The sequence below is a fragment of the Phalacrocorax carbo genome, chromosome 2 (genome assembly GCF_963921805.1).
Source record: "Phalacrocorax carbo chromosome 2, bPhaCar2.1, whole genome shotgun sequence".
NCBI lineage: Eukaryota > Metazoa > Chordata > Aves > Suliformes > Phalacrocoracidae > Phalacrocorax > Phalacrocorax carbo.
The window spans coordinates 162450898-162470714 of record NC_087514.1 but is presented as its reverse complement, the minus strand read 5'-3'; the positions used below and the strand labels follow the sequence as shown (position 1 = coordinate 162470714).

The 19817-nt window shown below is 43.7% G+C and overlaps 1 protein-coding gene across 1 annotated transcript in view; it reads left to right on the top strand.

Annotated features, from left to right (window-relative positions):
• OXSR1 (oxidative stress responsive kinase 1) overlaps positions 1-19817 on the top strand; it is a 92632-nt gene that overhangs the window by 9059 nt on the left and 63756 nt on the right. The window contains exon 2 of the mRNA XM_064445112.1: positions 9991-10103. Coding sequence (XP_064301182.1) covers positions 9991-10103 — 113 coding nt within the window. The remainder of the gene's footprint in view (positions 1-9990; positions 10104-19817) is intronic.

Genomic DNA, 19817 nt, shown 5'->3' with positions numbered 1-19817 from the left:
AACAGCTGAGAGGCTGATAAACCAGCAGCCTGAGCATAGTTATTTGTCCAGATCCTAAGGCCCAGGATGGTTCTTATTACTCTTGGTTAAAGAATGTAATTTTTAACCAGTGGGCTAATCTTCTGTGCTGAACATACTAATAGATGCAGAAAAGATTTATTAGATCAAGCTATTCCCTGAAAAGAAGGGGTAATAGCCTTCAAGAGGGAGGACATACCAGATACTTAAAAGCTTATTTACCTAAAATAACTACTGTACTGTCAAACATCTGCAGTGTATGCAGACAGATTGTTCTGTTTAGTGGAATCCCGGCCAAATAAAATATCCTCTACAGCTGACAATTACAGTTGAGACAGAGTTCAGAGATAAAGGTTGGGAGGGAAGGAAGGAGAATACTGGCTTGGCTACTGTACCAGGGCTGTGTTTCGAGCCTTGGTAATACCCGATGACAGCCAGTGTGATATTTACATTGCTGCATATACCATCAAGACAACTGGCAGTCATTGAAAGGGAAGGATAAACCTTCTCTGGTAGTATTGCTGTGTTTGGAAATGAGATGTTTGAGCCTGCTTTCCATCGTGTAGATTTAACACTGTGTAGCTACAGTGCCCGTTAAATTAGCCAGAGATACTGGCATGAAATCAAATAAATATAATTGGTTTCAAACTGAAAATCTAATTTAGGCATGCTAATAGCATCTTAAGTAAATGTGGCAGGTCACAGGAGTTGTGTAACTGGCTCTTGGAGCTTACTGTAGTTACTGCCATGGGGGAGGTGGTCTCAAAAGGGTTTCCTATATCACCTGGGCACCTTGTGCAACTGGAGGGTGTTCATGTTTTCTGGTGAGGTTCTGATCTATTCCCTGCAGACTGTCCTGTGACAGTAGTGTTTCTGTCCTTTTCTTGAGATGGGCTTTGGGTTAAATCATACCAGCTTAAAGGTACGATGGGCGTGTGTGCTAGTTTGAACTAACGTGGCACACAGTCACAGCAGCACCCTCTGGCTATATCTGTCCTCCATGCTTTGGTGTTTGCAGTGAAAAGGTTGGGGAGAATATTAGATGGGGTGATACTTGCCCCTGTTAATTCTCTCCACTGATACCACCTGTGACCAGTGGCTTTTTCTCTTGCCTTTTTTTTCTTGCATCTCTTGTTCCAGCATAGCATCTGACACCCGGGCAGCTGCAGCTCCTCGCCGAGTTCAGCACCACTTGGCCGTAGGGAGGCAGCTGAAAGCCTGGCTCAGCTGCGTGCACCCTAAACGGGTGGCTGTAGGTGAAGCCGTTCATTGGTGAAATCAAACAGCAAAGTGACCTGGTGACAATTCTGGCAGATATCTTGCTGACATGCTTGCAATGGCCAACCCTATTCCTCTCCCTTCGCTCCTTCCAGTCCCGGCCTGTGTTATAGATAGCCTGACAGTTTTCTCTGCAAAACTGTCACTTCTGTGCTTAGTCTGTAAGGACTCCCAGACCAATGTTTGCTGAAGGTGGGGAAAAAGATGACGTTTTTCTGTGTCAGGGCCTAAGAGATATCGGAAGAGTTTTGAGAGAACAATGCGGTGTGGGCTGGGGTAAAAATTTCTATAAGACTCCCCTTCCTTTCTGCAGAAACCTTGGCATTGAGTCGTGCAGTTTACCATAGCTAGATCTCTCTACGGTATAGCAATTGGAGTAATTTATAATGTGGAATTTGGGGCCATGGGGAGTTGTACCCAGCCGCAGCTATTGCCCCTCAGTTGCTGATGGCTCCAAAAATAGTATCAGGCTTCTTACAAGTGACTGGATATGGGTTTGTGTTCTTCCTTTTGAGTTGGAGAACTGAATTAAAGACCTGGGCAATAAGCCTGCAGTGACAAGAGTTTCTGTACGGATGGACCATGGGAGGGGAAGCATGTCTAAGCACATGCTGGCAGCACTGCATGATCTTTACTGGCTTATCATCGCTGTACACGGGGCATTAGGAGTCCAGAGAAAGATGATGTCCTACATGGGCAGAAACCTCCCGAGCTCTGAACACAATGAGTGGTTTTCAGCAGTATTGCTGACAGCGAGTGTGCTCATCAAGAAGGTGAATAATTCTCTGTCAGCAAGTTTACGTGCAGTTCAAATATTTTGGCTGTATTTCTAATTCAATAGCAGAGTTTCAGAAATCTGTTTCTTATTTTCTGAAATTCTTTGAACGTGCTGGATTAATGTTGGAATATTAGTTGTCTGTTGGACACTGCAGGTACTAACATGAAATGACTGAGCAAAGATTCTCAACTTTTGGGGAAAACAAGTAATTGAGTCTTTGCAACGTAAATCCCTTGTGTGTGAGTCCTGTTTGGAATAAATGGCCTCACAGCTTGCACAGAATTGCAGATTACTTGAGCTCTGGCTATACTGGAATAAATGACCAGAGGTCATTGCAAAGAGACACACCTGTGATTTAAGTTAAACAAACATAGGATTTCACAAGTAATAACTGTGCTTCTTCCCATTCCTCCTTCCAATTCTTTCATTAGAAGGTCTAGACTGTAGTCATTGGATGAGAAACTGGTGAGAAACAAGTCATTTATATTTAACCCTTAATTCTGTGCCTGGGCATATTACCTCCCAATTATCACCCTTTCTCAATGTGTTGTCCAGCACATGCCCTGTGTCTTAATGTACATGCAGTCGCCTTCGGCTGGAACCCAGCAAAATGTTCGCACCGCTTGGCTGTGCTCAGGGTGAGCCTGAAAGAAGAGTGAACATGCTGCATTCAGTGATGTGAGTTACACAGAGTTGAAGGGCAGGGTGCCATTTTGACATTGACCATGTGGAAATGCAAAGTTTTAGAATAACTTACTGAAAACAGGGTTGAGTTATTCTTTTTAAAACCTCTTCCTCAGTAATACGAGGGTACCTACTCTCTTGTAAATGTGAGAGTTCAGCTCTTACACCTTGCTGTAGGACTGCTGCACATGCATAGTGTAGTTGTCTTCATGTATAGTGTGCACTTATGCTGTGATGTATAGTCTGTGGGGACTGCTGGTTTTCATTCACCGCCCCCCCCCCCCCCCATAGGTTTTGAAATTGGCTTCCTCACAACTGTTAAGTTAAATCTGCTTTTGCTTTCTGGCATTGTTTACACTTCTTTGTTATAATAGATTATTTATTTATTCACTGCACTGTATTAGCAAGTATTTCTTTCCCGCTACTCAATATCTTTCAGCCTTCTCTGTAGATCAAATACTGCACGACTGGAATTGAGAGAGGGTGCGCCAAGTTAAACCTGGCCTCTTACTACCTCTACCAGGGTTTTAAATAGGGTATTGCTGTTCTGCACAGTGAATGTGTCATCCTTCAGCTTGCAGAGGAATAAATGTAAAGCCCTGGTTCTCTCTGGGAAATACGATTGCAGCGTTTCTAACAGCAGCATCCCGCGTTGGCTTTCTCTCTGGGTTTCCTCTGAGCTGTGCTAGAAGCACTGGAGTGATCTTCCTGGTGATTCAGGGCTGTAACCTCTCTTCTAGCATCGTAACTGTCAGTGTGGATTGCATCTTCCATTTTGAAGTAGGAATTTGACACATAGTGGGGAGATGGCTTGAAGAGCTATGACCGTATTCAAGGACCATTAACATTGCATTTCTTCACTCTTCCTGAATCGTGGGGCTTGCGCCAGGAAAACTTTTGACATCCAGTGGACTCTTCTTACCAAGCCCTGCTTGGGGAAAGGAGTATTCCCACCCTATGCTGAGCCAGCTACAAATTTAAGAGTAGGCTTTTTTGCTACCTTGCTCTTAGAAGAGGCTCATTTTTTGTGAGAGGACTCTCTTCTCACCAGAAACCTCAAATGAGGTGGAGAAAATAAGGCATAACTTTGCCTTCATAGCAAACAGACCAAACAATGCAAGATCGGTTTGAGTTTGCAATCTGGTGTTTAATTAGATTTGTATCTGCCCTGTGTGCTGTAAGAATGCTTAAGAAATTCTATTCCCAGTCTTGCAGCTTCTTTTTTTATTACCATATTGTCCTTGGAACGAGTGATCACAGAGCGGGGCTCCCACAGCTCTTTGGCATGCCAAAGACTTTAAGCATCCGGAGATGGAGGTTGCTGTCCCCATGCCTGCACTGGCAGGCAGGCGTGAATTCTGAGGCTGTGCTATAAAGCATTAAAGGTCTCCTGGGCCTTGGGTGTCCTGGCCGTGTCATCTGGAGTGAGGGCCGTTCATGTCATGTCCTTGACCAAGAGACCATGGGGTATGAACGTGTGATTCCACAGCTGGATCATCTGCGTGTTGTTACAGATGTGTAATCCCTTAAAAAGAAGTAGAGTGAAGCAGATTGTCATTTTCTCTCACTGCTGCTGCAGCTAATCACAACAGGTGATTTCTTTTGTTGGTGTAAGACAAGCCCTTTGAGAGGTAAAGCCTGCAGGATATAGTTCTGAATTTTCATTGTTTTTTACCTGAAACTGGATACCTGGAGCCTGAAAGCCATTGCTTGCTCCAGAGCAGCCTTGCAGGGAAGTGTTTTGTGTGCATTGTTCATAAGAGAAAAACCCGGGGGCACAATTATAAACAGAGCCTGCGTCACGAGCGGCTTTCTGGCACTGCTCTCCAGATAGTGGAGGATGGATTCCAGATCTCGCTTAAAAATAGAGAGCTTGTGTGTGTGCTGGGGAATGGTGAAAGGAAAAGGCAGGGTTGTGCAGAGGTGTTCAACCGAGCATGGCCCAATGCTGAAGGAGATTTGGGAACATGACTTATGGGGGCAGGCTGGGAGTCTGGGTTTCTTCACTCGTAGAAGAGTGAGCTAAGGGGGGTGTTGTGGCTGTCCTGAGCTATCTAGTGGGAAGTTATAGAAGAGATGAAGCGGGATTCTACAGAGGTGCGCAATGTGAGCGATGTTGGGAAATCTGATTAGACAGGTGAAAAAAAGCTTTACCACATGGGTGGTCAAACACAGGAACAGCCAGAAAAGTTGCAGAAGTATCTATTGTTAAAGATACTCAAAACTGGGCTGAATTTGGTGCTGAGGAACCTGATCTAACTTGGGATTTGGCCGTGCCTTCAGCAGGAGAGTGTATTAGAGGCCTCCAGAGGTTCCTTCCAACATAAATTGCTTGTAGCATTCATTTAACCGTGGAGAGAACATTTCCTCTATAGAGGGGATTTGATACTACATTAAGGACTGATGCTCCAAGACTGTTATGGAAGATGTCCTCTGATTGAAACAGCTGTGTGAGCAGCTGAGTTACCTTGAAGGGAAGTTTTCACATCTCTGAGGGTGCCTGAAACTCAGTTTCCAGTAGTGGGATGGATGTAAAGCTTGGGCAACACTATTTTGTGAGCACTCTTTCTATGTGTAGCTGCTTTAAATTGCCATTGCACATGGTGGGGGAGTACTCTTCTAGAGCCAGGGTTTGATGTTTGTCTTGTGACTATTTGGCATGACTGTTCCCATTGCTTAAGCAGATACCTCTGCCAAAAGGACCTCTGGCTTCAATTGCATTCGCCTGGGAGGAGGCATCAGTGCAATTCATCCCAGTCTTACTGGGCGAGCTGCAATGTCCTTATGTGGCTGCAAAGATTCAGTTATCTTTGGAAACAAAGTGTATATGAACATGCTATGTCCTCAGGTCAGTCCCTGGTCTTTCCACTTCTCCAAATAGCCTTGAAATCATTGGTTTCCATCGACTTTAACAGAGATCTCGGATTTTTGTTTTTGTTTTTTAAAAAAAAGTTTCATATAAGTTATGTGACAGACAGTGACTGCAGAAGAGATGGTGTCCAGTGTCCCTTGAACGCTGGTGGTGGACTAGTGTGGGGAGTTGGTCTCCACTTAAATTCAGGCTGGAGCTCTGGAGGAGCACCGATCCAGAGGAGATACCCTGGGAAACCAGGCTTCAGTAACTGAGTGCTTGGGGAGTTTTTAGTTTGGGTTGTTTTCATCCTTTCAGAGGTTGGTTTTATTTCAGAAAGAACCATTTAGTAATAAAAACATGAAAGAAGCAAGGTTTAGAAAGGGTACGTTTTCCTCCTTAGGCAGTGTTTCCTAAAGCAGGTCGTGACCCTCTTATGCAGGAATTTTGCAGCTGCTATCCTAAGGGTTGGAACTGTATCTGAGAGCCTACAGGCGAAAGCAGGAGGTATTAAACAGATCCTAATACCCACCTGGGGTCTCTTCCCTCCCCTCCCAGCCCTCAACAAAATGATCTCCCGCTTTTCAGGAATAAAGCAGCAAGCATTTGGCCATGCCTGGTTTTCATTGTTTTGCTAAGCCGTTATGCTGGAAGAGATTAACTAGGGAGCGAATTTTCTCCGAAAGCTGATCTTGAGGGAGGCGCAGAGGGAAGAGCCTCAGCACTGACCTTGAGTGTCTTGGGGTAGGGAGCAAGCATGAACTGAGCACAGGAACGTTAACCCGGTGCTGCCCACATCGTTGCAGCTGAGCAGCGTGGGGCTGCAGTTGGCTCGGATCGCAGCAGATCTGTGTCTGCTGGGTGAGTCGGTTTATCTAAGTTGTGCCACCCTAGCACAAACTTGCCTTGGGGTTTTGTTCTCATTGAAGGTGGTTCATAGCAGTCAGGGAAATCACTTCTCCCCCTACCTTTCCCCATATATTTGTCTTCTGCTCCTAAACTTTAAAAAAACTTCCTAGCAGGCTTTTTCTCTCCTTTGGTGTCGTCGTCTCTCTCTATGCTTGTTTTCACGTAGCAATGTGTTTAGCATCCTTGCTGCAGCTTCTTTCCTTCTCTTGCCACCCTGGAATTTAATAAACAATCTGTAAGGCTGCAAAGCCCGAAGTGGCCACGTTGCTATGTTTTCTGTACTCTTCAAAGAAGCATGGAATCCTGTCTTTGTTCGGTCCCAGAAGCACGGCACGCCGCTGCTGCTACCAAAGAGCAGCCTGCTTGTGGCACATCATGCTGCAGCTTGGCTTAATCCTTGCTTGATAAGCTTTTGAGATTTCATTGTTTCTCTGTAATTAAGTGCTAGAGAGGAGCTGAAAGAAATGGCGAATTAGTGGGAGAAGGGGGAGCGGGGAGAGCAGGTGGTGATCGAACTGAAGAGAGCTGCCAGAGAAGTAGGAGCAGCAGGGAATTAAGTGGGAGGAGTCTTGAGTTCGGATGATTCGCCGCCATGTGCCCAGAAGGATTTAGTTTGGGACTTCATTACTGTTCAAATAATGCTGTACACCCATAACGGATCGGGGCCCTGTAGGCTGGGGCATTGTCCAAACGCTTAGTGAGAAGCAGTCTTTGCCCTGAAGTCCTAGCGAGCATCTATCAGGCAGGCTCAAGGAGCGGGAAGGAGCATGATTCTGCTTTTAGTTAGTCTGCATCTATTGTTTCTGGTAGTAACAACTTAAAAACAATAGAACACAAAGCCTTTCTTTGTGTAGTCAATTCTATAAAACCCTGGACTCGCTGTCGTCTTGTGCTGAAGCTATTGAGTGTCTGAGATATCCATAAAGAGTCTTTGTGCACAGATACTCTTGTGTTGGTGAGGACCGTGCAGGTAGCTCTAGAGACAAAAACATGCACCACAAAACTAACTGAAGAGCGAAAAGGGTTGTGTGAAAGACAGTCTCTGAGGTGCACAGTCTTATATACTTACAGAATCTGGCTTGTGTTTTCAGCCTCTATTACTATGCACCAAGACATCCAAAGACAGAAATCATAATACTGGTGCTTTGAATGTGTCAGCAGCAATGTTTCTTCTGGGATCTAACTCTTTCCAAAGGAATGATACAGGCACAAGTGTTTGTTTTTTGTTCTGACTTCCAAAAGGCTGTTGCTGTAGGGAGACCAGCAGTGCTAGGAGACACAAACTCACTTCTGCCTTTATTCATCACTTCTGTATGCCCTGCTGTCCTTATCTTGAGTCATTTTGTGTGTTTTCACTTCCCCCCTACCCCTGCCGAAGAAGCAGCAGGGAAACTTAGAGAAGCAGGTACTGGGTGGAGAGAGGCAGGGCGGTGCAACCCAGGATTCCCAGTGGGTGGGGATCCATCTGTGCTGGGGCTGCTGCTTTTGTGGTGGAGTCCTGCATCTTGTACCTGCCGGGTAAAGCGACCACAAGGAGTGTATGTGGAGGTTTGCTTTTGGGATGTTTGTCCTGTGCTTAATATTGTGTATGTCAGCCCTGCTCCTGGTGGTCTAGCCAAACCTGGTAGTCAAAACCTGCTCCCCTTGCTTTTTGTTAATGTCTGCCTAGACTCTTCCAATCATCTCCATCCGTTGCTCAAGACCCTGCTTAAGGCACTCAAACCTTGTTTTTAAAGTCCCTTGTAAATATTCTTGCCCCTATTGCTATACTTCTCTTCCACTTAAGCTTCTCCTGGTAGTTTTGTTTGCCCTCTGTTATGAATAATCTCTGAAGAATAATATGCATGCAAGTAATAAATGGCCTCAGTCTTGAACTTCTTAAAAACCCATTTGCTTTCTGAAATAGTACAGCTTTAGCAGCCATGTCATTTTGTGTTCTGCCCATTGCTGCCTTCTGCCATTAAAATGTAAACTCTGAAGTGCAGGGAACAAATAGGCAAGCTGAAGCTATTGTCCAGGGTACGTTTGCGATGCCATATAAAGTGAAGGGAAACTCTTGTAGTTCCAGTGTAGCGGGTGCTGGCTGAAGGTTAGAGAAGCAGAGTCCCATGGTTGAGGGCTTTATAACTTATTTCAATGTGACTTTGGATGGAACATTTTTCCTGTATCTTTCAGGGCTGGATTTCAAGCTCTTTCCCCCACCTGGCACTTTGTCCAAGTTTGACTATGACTTGGTGCAACTCACTGCGAGAGGACTGTTGATGGTGGTTGTCAAGAGCTTCAGTAGCCTTTGAAGATGAGATTGCAGGATTCTTCCCCCAGTTTATCTGAACAGACTAGAAAAAAAAAAGTTTGCAAAAATGTTGTTCTTGACGTGTATTGCAGCATCTGGGAGCAGGTTTTAGAGCCTTAAGAATAGGAGAATCTGATAAAGTAGGTGTTTTATTCAAAAATACAGAACATCTGTTGTTGTCTCCCTCATCAGCCCAAAGGGCGTCAAGAGGTACGTCTGGGATAATGAACAAAATAGCTGTGGGTTTATTTTTAATAGCATTTTTTTAGATATTGGCAATAGAAGGCTCTTAAGCTATCTTCCACCTATCCTCTGCCTCTTTTATTAATTTGAATTTATTCCTTTCCAGTGAAGCATGTAAATGTGGGGAACAAAGATGGAGGTAGAAAGTAAAGCAACAAGATGTCCGATTGATGAGATCTGAATGTTGCAACTATTCCTGGAGGGAAACAAATATGGTCTTAACATCAAAGAGATTTTTAAGTCTCACTGTTGCAAACTCTCCTTGTTATCAAATGATATGATACTGCTGAGCAGTTTAAATCCCAAAGTCTTATCCCTACTTTTAGCAGCTTGAACAACTGTATATTAAAATGTGATATTTTTTCCCCATGGGAATTTAAACATTCCCTGGCTGTGGTTTTCAACCCAGACACTGAGGCGGTGTGCTGCCATGTGAGAGCTGGGGCTGAACAGGCTTGAATGAAGCCTACCTCGTGTCTTTGCATAAAATGAGGAGAGACGAGAACAGCAATTGGTCCATAAAAATATTTGAAAAATCTCATTAGCGTGGCTTGTTTCGACACTTTGGGTGAACACATCAGGTTAAAAGTCTGTGTGACCTCAGTGGCCTTTCTTCTAAAAGCACCCAGGAAGAATCACTCCTCTGTTATAATGAAGCTGGAGTCGGGGTTGTTTTTTTTGTTTTTCCCTGCTGTCTGCAGAGCTGTAATGATCCCTGCAAGCGATCATAAAGATCTGTGTGCTTTGTTCGGTTAGCCCGGTACTTCGACGTTGCAGCTGAGCTGGCCCACTGAGTTGCTCAGACATGGAGTGGGGAGCACCAGTGGGGTTGCCTTCACTGGGTTTCACCTGGCTCTGTTGTGTTTACTTGTCTAACCTCCCTTCCTTGCTGCTGAAGTCCCCTAAGATGTTGCTAACTATCTTTTTCACCCACAGGGAGCGGAGCGACTGCAGTGGTGCAGGCAGCCTTCTGCATTCCGAAGAAGGAGAAGGTGGCAATTAAACGGATCAATCTTGAGAAGTGTCAGACGAGCATGGATGAACTCCTGGTACGCAATCAAAATCGTCTGGGGAATTGTATTTCAGTTAGGCTCTTTGCAAACATTGAGATTATGCTTAAACAACCTTTCCTGAGGTGGTGTGGGGGGTGAGGGGCCTTCACTGATTTCACTAGAGGCAGTTCAGTTGTCCTGGTTGTGGGACACAGTACTTAAAATGTTAAAAAGCTCAACAGTAGGAGAACTTCAGGCTATTTGTTTTTGTCTTCAGGCTTTTGTCTTGAACACAGTTAATATGAAAGTGTGAAGCTCAGCTGTACCCACAAGAGCTCTGCAGTTTGAGGGGGATCCAGAGCTACGTGCTTCCAGAATCTTTAAAGTTTAGAGGAATGGTTTTTGCTTGCTTTTCCTTTCCTGCTGTTCTTTACTTCCCCCTCCCCCCCCCGCCCCCCCCCCCCCCCCCCTTTCATCTGTAAAGAGAAAAACTGAATGAATTAGTTCTTGTTCCTAATCTCTTTCTGGTACTGATGCCAGCTAAGGGATCACTCTGACATATTGCAGGCTGCCATATGGAAATCCCAACTAATTCTGAGTTCAGGACAGGAGGTAGAGTCCTTTGGAGCTGTAGGTCTGTAATTTTCTTCTGTGTGCTGCTTTTTTCAAGATTTTCTCAATGGAAACAGCTTCTGGCAGGTAGCTGTGGTAACTAAAATTTCCTTTTTCTCGTCTGGCCTGTAGGTTGGTGGGCTTTGTCTTCTCCTTTCCTGTGTGTGTGAGCTGTTGCTTCTGTAGGGCAGCAGCTGTCAGATTCAGCTCACATGTGGAAGGTCCCTGGATTTAAGTCAGGCAGAAGTAGGCATTCCTGTGAACAGTGAAGTGTCTCCACTAAATTGAGAAAGCTCTCTTGGGTAAAACCTTCCATAGTAAATATTGGCTGGCAGGGGTTGAGGGAAGGCAGGGAGGTGAGGCCTTGTGCCACTTTTCCTTTTAAACAAAAACTCTCAGATTTTTTTTTGTAAGCCTACCTGTCTGTCTGTCCACTTCCATCTTGACAGCTTCTGTGGTGTTACCTCAGGCCCTTGTTTTGATGATTGCAATTTGAAAGTAGAACAGAGACAGAATTCAGGAGTCCTGGGTAGCTCTACACTTGTATGATCTTCAGCAAGTCAGCTGAACTGTGGGTCCAGCTTCCATCTAGTGACTAATGCCATTTTTATCATTATAGTTATCTGCAAAACTGCTCTTGTAAAGAGGAAAGGCTCCATCCAAGCTGTCACATCTTAGTCCGCCTGTGAAGGGTTCCGTGTAGGACTCTTAAGACGACCTGCGTTCAAATCCTCTTATGGGTTATGCCAGTGGAGGAGTTTGGGATCTCTTCTCTTTTCGCAGTCAGTCATCTTGTCCTGATACCACCCGTTGGTACTCTCTTCCAGTCTCGTATGTGGCTTGTCCACACTACTCTGCCTCAGTTGTATTCCCAACTGTATCGTCATGATGTAGTAATTGAGGCTGTTAGTGCCTGAGTAGTTGCCAATTCCAGCTAAAAGGGTTAGGTTCAGAAAGATCTGCTGTGGAGGCTTGGCATGTAATTTCAGATAAGTATTTCTAATTACATATTTCAAATCTCTTGCTGACTTGTTCCTCACAATGGTTTTTCTTGTTATGGGTAGGATTGTAATGAATTGCTGTTGTCAGCTCTCCTAAGCTTCCAATTTCGTGACCAGATCTAGTGTGGGTCCTTCTGTAGGCTTGTGTATAGGCCTGTTGTGAAGGCAAACGTTCACGTCTCAACACCATGTGGCAAATACTGTTCCTTAATGTCTGGAATGGAAGACAGGAAATTGAGGTCTTCCCATACCTGCAGTCAGCAGCTACAAGACTTGCCTTGTAGCACTTTATAGAGAGTAACACGGGCATTAAATGGCTCCAACTGACAAATTTGGATGTGGCCTATAAAAATAACTGCTTTAATAGTGAGACATTAGGCCAGAAGAGTCTGCAAAAATGTAGAGGAAACCTGACAATAAACTGTCCTCCAGCCAAAAGCAGTCAATTCCTCGGCTGGTTTAAGGTTTTCCTTTTCAGGCTTAGATATGGTAGTCTGTGAGTGGTTTTCCTTTTCTGTGTACCCCGAAAGGCAGATTGTTATCCTGATCTTTGAAATAAGCCTCTGTACTGCGTTTTTAGTTGTGCTTACAAAGTCTGTGGCCCCTCTAGAAAACTTGTACGGGTAAGTGATTAGTGTCTGGTATCTCAGAGGAAAGTGCAAGATTTAACCTCTGAGTAATTTTGAGATAATCTCTCCCCAAAGAAGTTCTTGTCTACACCTGTAACAGGTGAGCTTTACTTATCCAGGTTTAGGCTGATCTCTTAGTTACTTTTGAAAACTCTTTTAAAATGCAACTAAAGATATCCTTGAACTTAAAATCGTGGAGAGGTAGAGGGGGGAAGAGGATGGTTCTGAGCTGTAGCAGCCTCATGGGGCAGTGGTTGCCAAGGTCGGCAGACGTGTGGAAAAAGTGTTTTCCCTGGGTTTGTTCTGAATTTGTCGGTTTATTGGATGTCATTGTGCAGTGCGAGAGCCAAAAGGATGGAAGTCCCTGGTTTCCTTGCTCGGTGCTCTTACCTTCCCTACTTTTTATCTTGTCGCCATATTTGCTATTTTCCCAAAGTAAACATTCTCAAGCTCTTCAGTCTTGCAGTCTCCCTTCATGGCAGTTTCCCTGATCAGTTAAATTACCTCTTCTGAGCAACAACTTGTTTTTGCAGGATTGCTTTGGTGTTTTTTTTCCCCAAAAAGGCAAATGTAAGTCCTTGCAGATTAAAGTTGTTTTAAGAAGCAAGTGCAAAGAGAAATAGGATGAGTTCATACTGGGGTATGTTATGCTCCCTCCTTGCGTTCTCTCCTCCGATGCAGTTAAAAGCATGAACTTGGACTTCTATTAGATCCATTATCCTTCCATTTTGCTGAAGGTATCTGAGCACATTAGTGAGCTTATGGTAAACTTTGATGTACCGCCTGGGGTCAGGACAGTGCTCTTGTGTTACAGCACTGCCCACTCATCAGGCAGTGGGATAGAAAAGGGAAAATTATGCTTAAATTCTTGTTTTTTAACTTCTTTCTACAGAGCTTCAGACTCATTGACTTCGCTGTCGAAGCAAGCTTGTTTGTTCCCAAAATCTGCCTAGCAAAGAGGGTAAACAGTATCATGTTGCTTGGGAGAGGGTAGGAAGAGGGACAAACAGTTCTGCCATTGATGAGGATGACTTTTCTTCTACCACTCTTTCAATGTCCATGCCGCTTAGTAGCTGGCACTTCCATTTCGTGGGATGGAGAAGAGGATGGTTAGTTTGGAGTGGGGTTAGGAAACGCACAGTAAGTGGCCCTACCCCTAGCTGCATGGATGAGTGGCCTTGAGCTTCCTTTAAACTTCTATAGCAGCAGGTGCCCAGAGGCCAGGGAGTCTGAGAGCACCTCCTAGTTTGTGGAGGTGCCATACTTAGGGAGGTTAAGTGGTATGATTTGCCTCATTAAAAGTATTGATCTTGATCCTTGTACCTCAACATACATCTGAGCCATACGGGTGGTCAGCAATAACCTGCACGCTTTGAAAATGCTGCATGACGCTAGGTTAATGCAATGGATTATTTTATTGCTGCTACAGGGTATAGAAATCTAGCAAGGACCAATTTTGTTGCAACGTGAGCAAACCAAGTCAAGGGCATTCAGCTCTTCAGCAGAAGTTCTAATTGCCATAAAGAACATAGGCAGGAGTATTGCAGTGCAGGGACGTGGCTCTTTCTAGCCTAGCTACTGAATGAGGTGATGTTAGTCAGGAATTTCAGTGCTTGGTTTTGTTTTTTTTCTCCCTTTACATTTTTAAACACTCGCACTTCTTTTCTAGATGGCATGTGGGGTTCAGCTGGAAGGGAGGTACGTCATAGTTTATAATGATTCTTGCTCACCAGTATGACTGGAAGTGGAGTGTAAGGAGTGGTGGTTAAATAGTGTTGTCTGCAATTGGTCTTGGACTTCTTGATTTGTTACTGAAGCTCCACTTCTTGTCTTGCAGCCCACAGTAGTTAACAAACTTGTGCAGCATTTGGTGTGTGTTTGAAAACAGTCTGTTCGTGGTGTGTTTCACAGCTGGACACTTCACTGCTGTGGTTTGCTCTTGCCTCTCCTTTTCTTTGTGGGATGACAGTTGCGTTGCTGCTGTTGCCAGTCCGTGACACACAGTGGTATAACACCTCCCTCAAAATAACCATGCCTCAAGTTTTTTTTTTCCTTGTATAAGTGTTTCTTTGTTTTAAAGAATCATTGATTTAAAAGGCCTTAAATCTCCCCTGTGTCCAGCAAACTCTGCTTCATTTTCACGCAATTAAAGCTGAGCTAGCTTTCGTCCAGATGGGTGTGGTTCTCCTCCATGCTTTGAGTAGCAGATGATGTGGGTTGTCAGTTTAGCAGTTAGTAGGAATCTTGAACGGTAGAGAGGGGAACATAAGCTATGGAGTGTTTCACATTGTGTTTTCCCAGCTGGGAGAACTGCCTTGTTAGTTCCTAGGGTAGTTCAACAGGAGACAGGTTCAGGAAGGAGCACGGGATATGCAGTGTTGATGCTCCTAGGAAGAGACACCAAACTCTTCCTAGTCCAGAGACGGACAGGACTGGGCCTGACGGGTCTACACGTAAGAGGAGTGAAGTGAAGATACCTTCCACTACTATGGTCAGAGGGCTGTTAAGGAAGCCAAGGGAACAAGTTTAACTGCAATAAAAAGAAATGTCCTTTTGATTTTCATGGAATTAACCTGGGGAGCTTGCTGCCAACAATACTGAAATCAAATATTGCGTGACATTAAACAAATCAACCTATAGTTGAGAAGGTTAAATTAGATAGGATTTAAAAAAAGGATTATGAACCCCCCTGGTTTAAAGCATAAGCCAACTGTTCACTGCCCAGGCTTAGTCAGAAGTCTTCCCTCTGGGTGGATAATTGTGTAACTGCTTGTTACAGGGTTTTACACCTTCTTTTGAAGACTTGGACAGGATATTGAGCTGGCTTTGATCTGAAAGAACAGTTCCTACAAGTGGATTAACCAGACTATAAAGTTGTTGGGAACAAAGCAGCAGACTACTGTGGAAGTAGTGCAGACATTTCACCCATGCCTGTCATCTTATGGGAATTGCCATTATAATTCCATTTCCAGTCCTGAGGACCTTTACACTTGCTCCGAGGGGGAAAAGTTCCCAAGTGTAAATGCCAGAGAGTCCGATGTGTAATACGTGGTTTCTGCGTGGTTACTTGATATGCCATGTTATGTGTTTCTTGCATGATGGGATTGCAGCTTTACAGATGACTTAAATCTAAGCCGGGTACAGCTTGGTTGTATTGTTTCTCAAAGCAGCAGCAACAGAAGTCTTAATTACTATGCTAGTTGAAGTTTGTTTTTCTCTTTTTGTAAAGTTCAATATGAACATCAGGTAATGGTGGGTGAAATCCTGAAGGCAGAATGTGTTCTGTCTCTTGGACTGGATGAGCATGAGATGGTGCATGGAAATAACTTTGGAGAGTTTGCTATTGACTGTGTGGACTAATCACAGATTTAAGGCATTGTTGAGCTGTAAACACTGGGTGTTGATCTGAAGAGGGTAGTGATAAATGTTACTTGTCAAAGTGGGTAAAGCTGATTTTGCTTGTACGTGTGACTTGAGTCAGTCACTTGCCTGTTGGCTTTGTGGCTGAAACAATAAAAAATGGGCATGTATGAATTGCTCCTTCATAACAGTTTTAAACATCTGCTTCCTTCAGTATGTTGTCACTAACACTGCAGACCTTGAAAGAGGGAACTGAATGATCCTGAAGGATAGACACTGAAATGGGTAACAGCTGAGTAGCTTGCTACAGAGCTGGTTTGTTCCCATCACCTAAGATGAATTTATGGATGAAGACTTTTTATCCCTTTAAGATTTATTTCTTTTCTGCTGCTGCTCTGGATGGGCTAATCTAACCCATTTTTAATGGTGCTAGTCTGTCTCCTGTAGCCACATACTGAGGTAAGGAATTGAACTGGGTAATCTGGATGTGGAAGTTGGATAATAACCTTTGAATTTGAGCTCTGTGCTCCTTCCCAATCTGCTTCAAAAAAGTCTCTCAAATTGATTGTGGTAGAGGAACAAAGAGGGGTTTATGCTGGTGTTCAAAAAGGGGAATGAATATTCTCAATTTTACAGCCTTTTCATTAAACCATTAGAATTTCAGTGGAGCAGAATTTGAACAGTTATGGCTGCCTGTAGGACAAGAGGTCTAAAACCTGCTTTAAAAGGTTGAAGAGGAGCTTTAATGCCTTATGCTGAGCTTTGAGCTGAGAGAAGTTCTTTGCCAGCCATAGTTGAAGCACAGGTGTGTATTCAAGGAGGAGATCACATCTAACCTGCTTTGATTTCTTCCCCAGGTGTGCTTTCCTCCCACAATTCTCTAACAGTCATGATTGCCTTCGAATAGGATAGCCAAGTTGATGGCTTTCTGGATTCCGATGAAGTTGCAGGTAGCCACATAAAAGCAGACTGCTGCTGTGTTGTATCTCCTGAGTTCATGTCAATATGTAGGAAGTAAAACTAAATAAAGCAGGATTTTCATCCTTGTATTTGAGAGCACATGTTTTTGAAATGCGCCTCAGGGCAGGTAAAGAGTAAAAGGTGATGATGTGAACAGAAAATACCAGTAAGAAAGTTCAGCTGGTAGCGTAAACACAGCATTACCTGCTTTGTATCTCTCCTCCTATTAACTCAAACTTCAGTTGTATGTCAGTGGGCAAATAAACCCACTTCCAAAATAGCAGATCTCCAGAAGTATGTCTGACTTACAGGAGACTAATAGCTTTCTTATGATTCTAAATTATCCTTCACAGCAGTTTTATTAGTGTTTCACAAGCCTTGAAATGCTTCTTTTATTGCCCACAGAAGTACTGAAAACATTCATCAGAACTCTTAATGGAAGACATGGAGGCCTTTATAGCTAATCCCGGTCTATTTGCTTTTGGTATTTGACAGTGCAGATATATTAAACATCTAGCCCAGGGTGAGCATGGAACCATCTCCAAACCATTGCCTGTGTCTAGACATGTTTTTATTGGTAATTCATTCTCCATAGCTGAGCAAAAGGCAGTGTAATTTATGGATCCTGAAATTGGGAATTGTTAGTAGGGCTGTGTGTCTCATAACTGAAGCCGTCTAGCATGAGGGGTGTTTGTGCGTAAGCACCTGGATAGAAGAGCTGTCTGCCACCCACTGGATCTGCAGACGGTTTGAGGGGTCTGTGTCGAGTGACCCATGACTGTTGGCAAAGTGGGAATAAAGTAACATTCCCAGCTTAAAACTTGTATATAGCAGCCTAAATAAATGCTGATGTTTAGCGCTGATATTACAGAGGTGTAGAAATCACTGAGATTTTTATTACAAGTCCTCCAATATAGTTTCAGTGCTACTGAAAGTAAGGGGAGGACAGCTGTAACTCGGTTATTTCTTCTTTGTGTAATTTGGGGTAGCAGTTTTGTTAGGGAGGAGGTAGGGAGAGGAAATTTTTGCCTGCTATGACTTTGTCATGTTTCAAGATCAGCAAACTCTCTGAAAAACTTTGGAAATAGTATTTTTAAACTGCACTTGCAGCAACAGACCTTCTGTGTGTAGCATTTTGTTCCCTCTTGCTCCCTTTTTCTGTAAGTATGCCTAAAGTTGAGCTCACTGGTGATACTTGACTGGGATTCCTGCCTGAACTACAGCTCTTCAGCCCTTGCATTTGTACTGCCATAGCACAGATTGTTGTATGTATGACAGAGTTGGCTTTGTTTCAATTATGCACGGAAGCGTTTTAACCGCAAAGCCCACTGTGATTTGCCATGATCACTTAAAACAACTGTATGCATTGAGCCTCCACGATGTTGGTACCCTCTGAGGGGGAGAAAAGGAACGAAGCTTTGATGTAGCTGGTGTGAGATTAGCCTAGAAAACTATTGAAAATGGGCTGTGGATCTATGGGTGAGGAGGAAAGTCTGCCTGACTGGCTCTTTCTTATTGGTAATAATGTGAAAACACTAGAAATCATGGGCTGTGATGCAATTAATTATTCAGAGCTGTGCTACACTGTGTGAGAAATGGTTTAATCTGCCTGTGTTACATATCCGCTAGCTGACAGAGGTGTTTAATTGCATAGATCAGGTTTGTGATTATTTATTTTCCCATTTTATGCACCAAAGCATGTGACAGACTTAAGCTATTTTTTTTTTTTTAAACTGTGCTTTCCAGCCCAGGGAGCAGACTGTGGTAATGAATGAGAGAGGAAGTTCTTGGAAAATAATAAAATAGCAACTAAGCATCATGGAATGCCTGCAAAATGCTGTAGTACAGAGCTGCTCGAATGGCAAAGATCTGATCCAGGTCTAGGCTCTGAAGTAAACTTGGTCCAGACTTTGTCTCACTATCTCCTGAATTCCAGTGGGATACACTAATGTGTATAAAATATGCAATGTTTGTGTATATTCCTTGTATTACTCTCTTGATCTCCCAGGGAGCTGGTTCAAAATATTTTGAGCAGTCTAGCTAAGAAAAGATAAAAAACAGCTCCTCTAGATCATTTCTGAGAATGGTGGATTTGGGGCAGGTCTGGCTGCTGGCGTGATTAACCACTCAGTGTCCTGCTTGCTTCTTCCCATCTGTGTTTCCTCTGGTGCTACTTGTGCATGTGTGGCTTTTTTAATTGTCAGAGATGGGAGTTAGGCACCTGGATTTGCTTGTGGGTTTAAAAGAAAATAAAATCTTTAAAATTAATTTGAAGCTTTAGGATGAATACTAATCTCAGGCTCAGGAACCAAGATTGTGCCAAGTTTATGGATCTCTTAACCAGGGGCTCAGTCCAGGTGTCTGAGCAAGTCCAAAATGATCCTAGGGTAAGCAAATGAGTTCAAAACTCAGAACTCAATGAGTTTTGGAAAGGTTATGTGAATCAGGTGTTACACTTCTGTTTACAGACAGCAGCCCAGAGCTTCCCAGCCAGCTGGGTTTTGTGCAAGGACTGTGACGGAAGACTGAAACCAGTCCCTGGGTCTGACCTGTGTTATCCAGGGGCCCAGTTCCCATCCATCCCCTGGTAGAAATTTGAAGCAGGGAAGTAAAAAAGAACATTTTTATTGCCAGTTTTGTCTGTCGAGGTTTTTTTTTTTTTTGCATTGCACAGAAACCTTGCTAGAAGGCATTAGAAAACTCTGAAGGTGCTGATTTATTTCCTTTTTGAAAAATAGCTCGACACAAGTGTTTGCAAGGAAGGGAACTGGAGCTGTCAGAGTAAGCAGAGGATATTGTTTCAGGCTGTATTTATTTTCATGGAGTGGTTTTTAGTCAACGAGCGTGCTACACTGAGATGAATAGCCTACTCCCCACTCTTCAAATATCCCTTCCTGTTTAGAAGGATTCTCCTTTAATCTGCTTATTGAAGTTTCCTGGAAAGTTGGTGCCACTTTTTGGGGATGCAGAAAGAGGAACCAATTGCATTTGATTCCTCAAATGCACCTACTCTCTAAAAAGCATTATTGAAGTGGATAAATCAACGTTAGCACGTGTGTTTGTAGCTGTGGTTGCCAGCTAAACCCTTGCCAAGGGGGAAGCAATGTGCCTTTACGCTATACTTGGTCACAAGTGGAGCTTTGTATGTGAGTAGGAGAAGAACGTGCTACATCCATGGGGTGTCCTAGGCATGGGTGAATCTTTCTCAG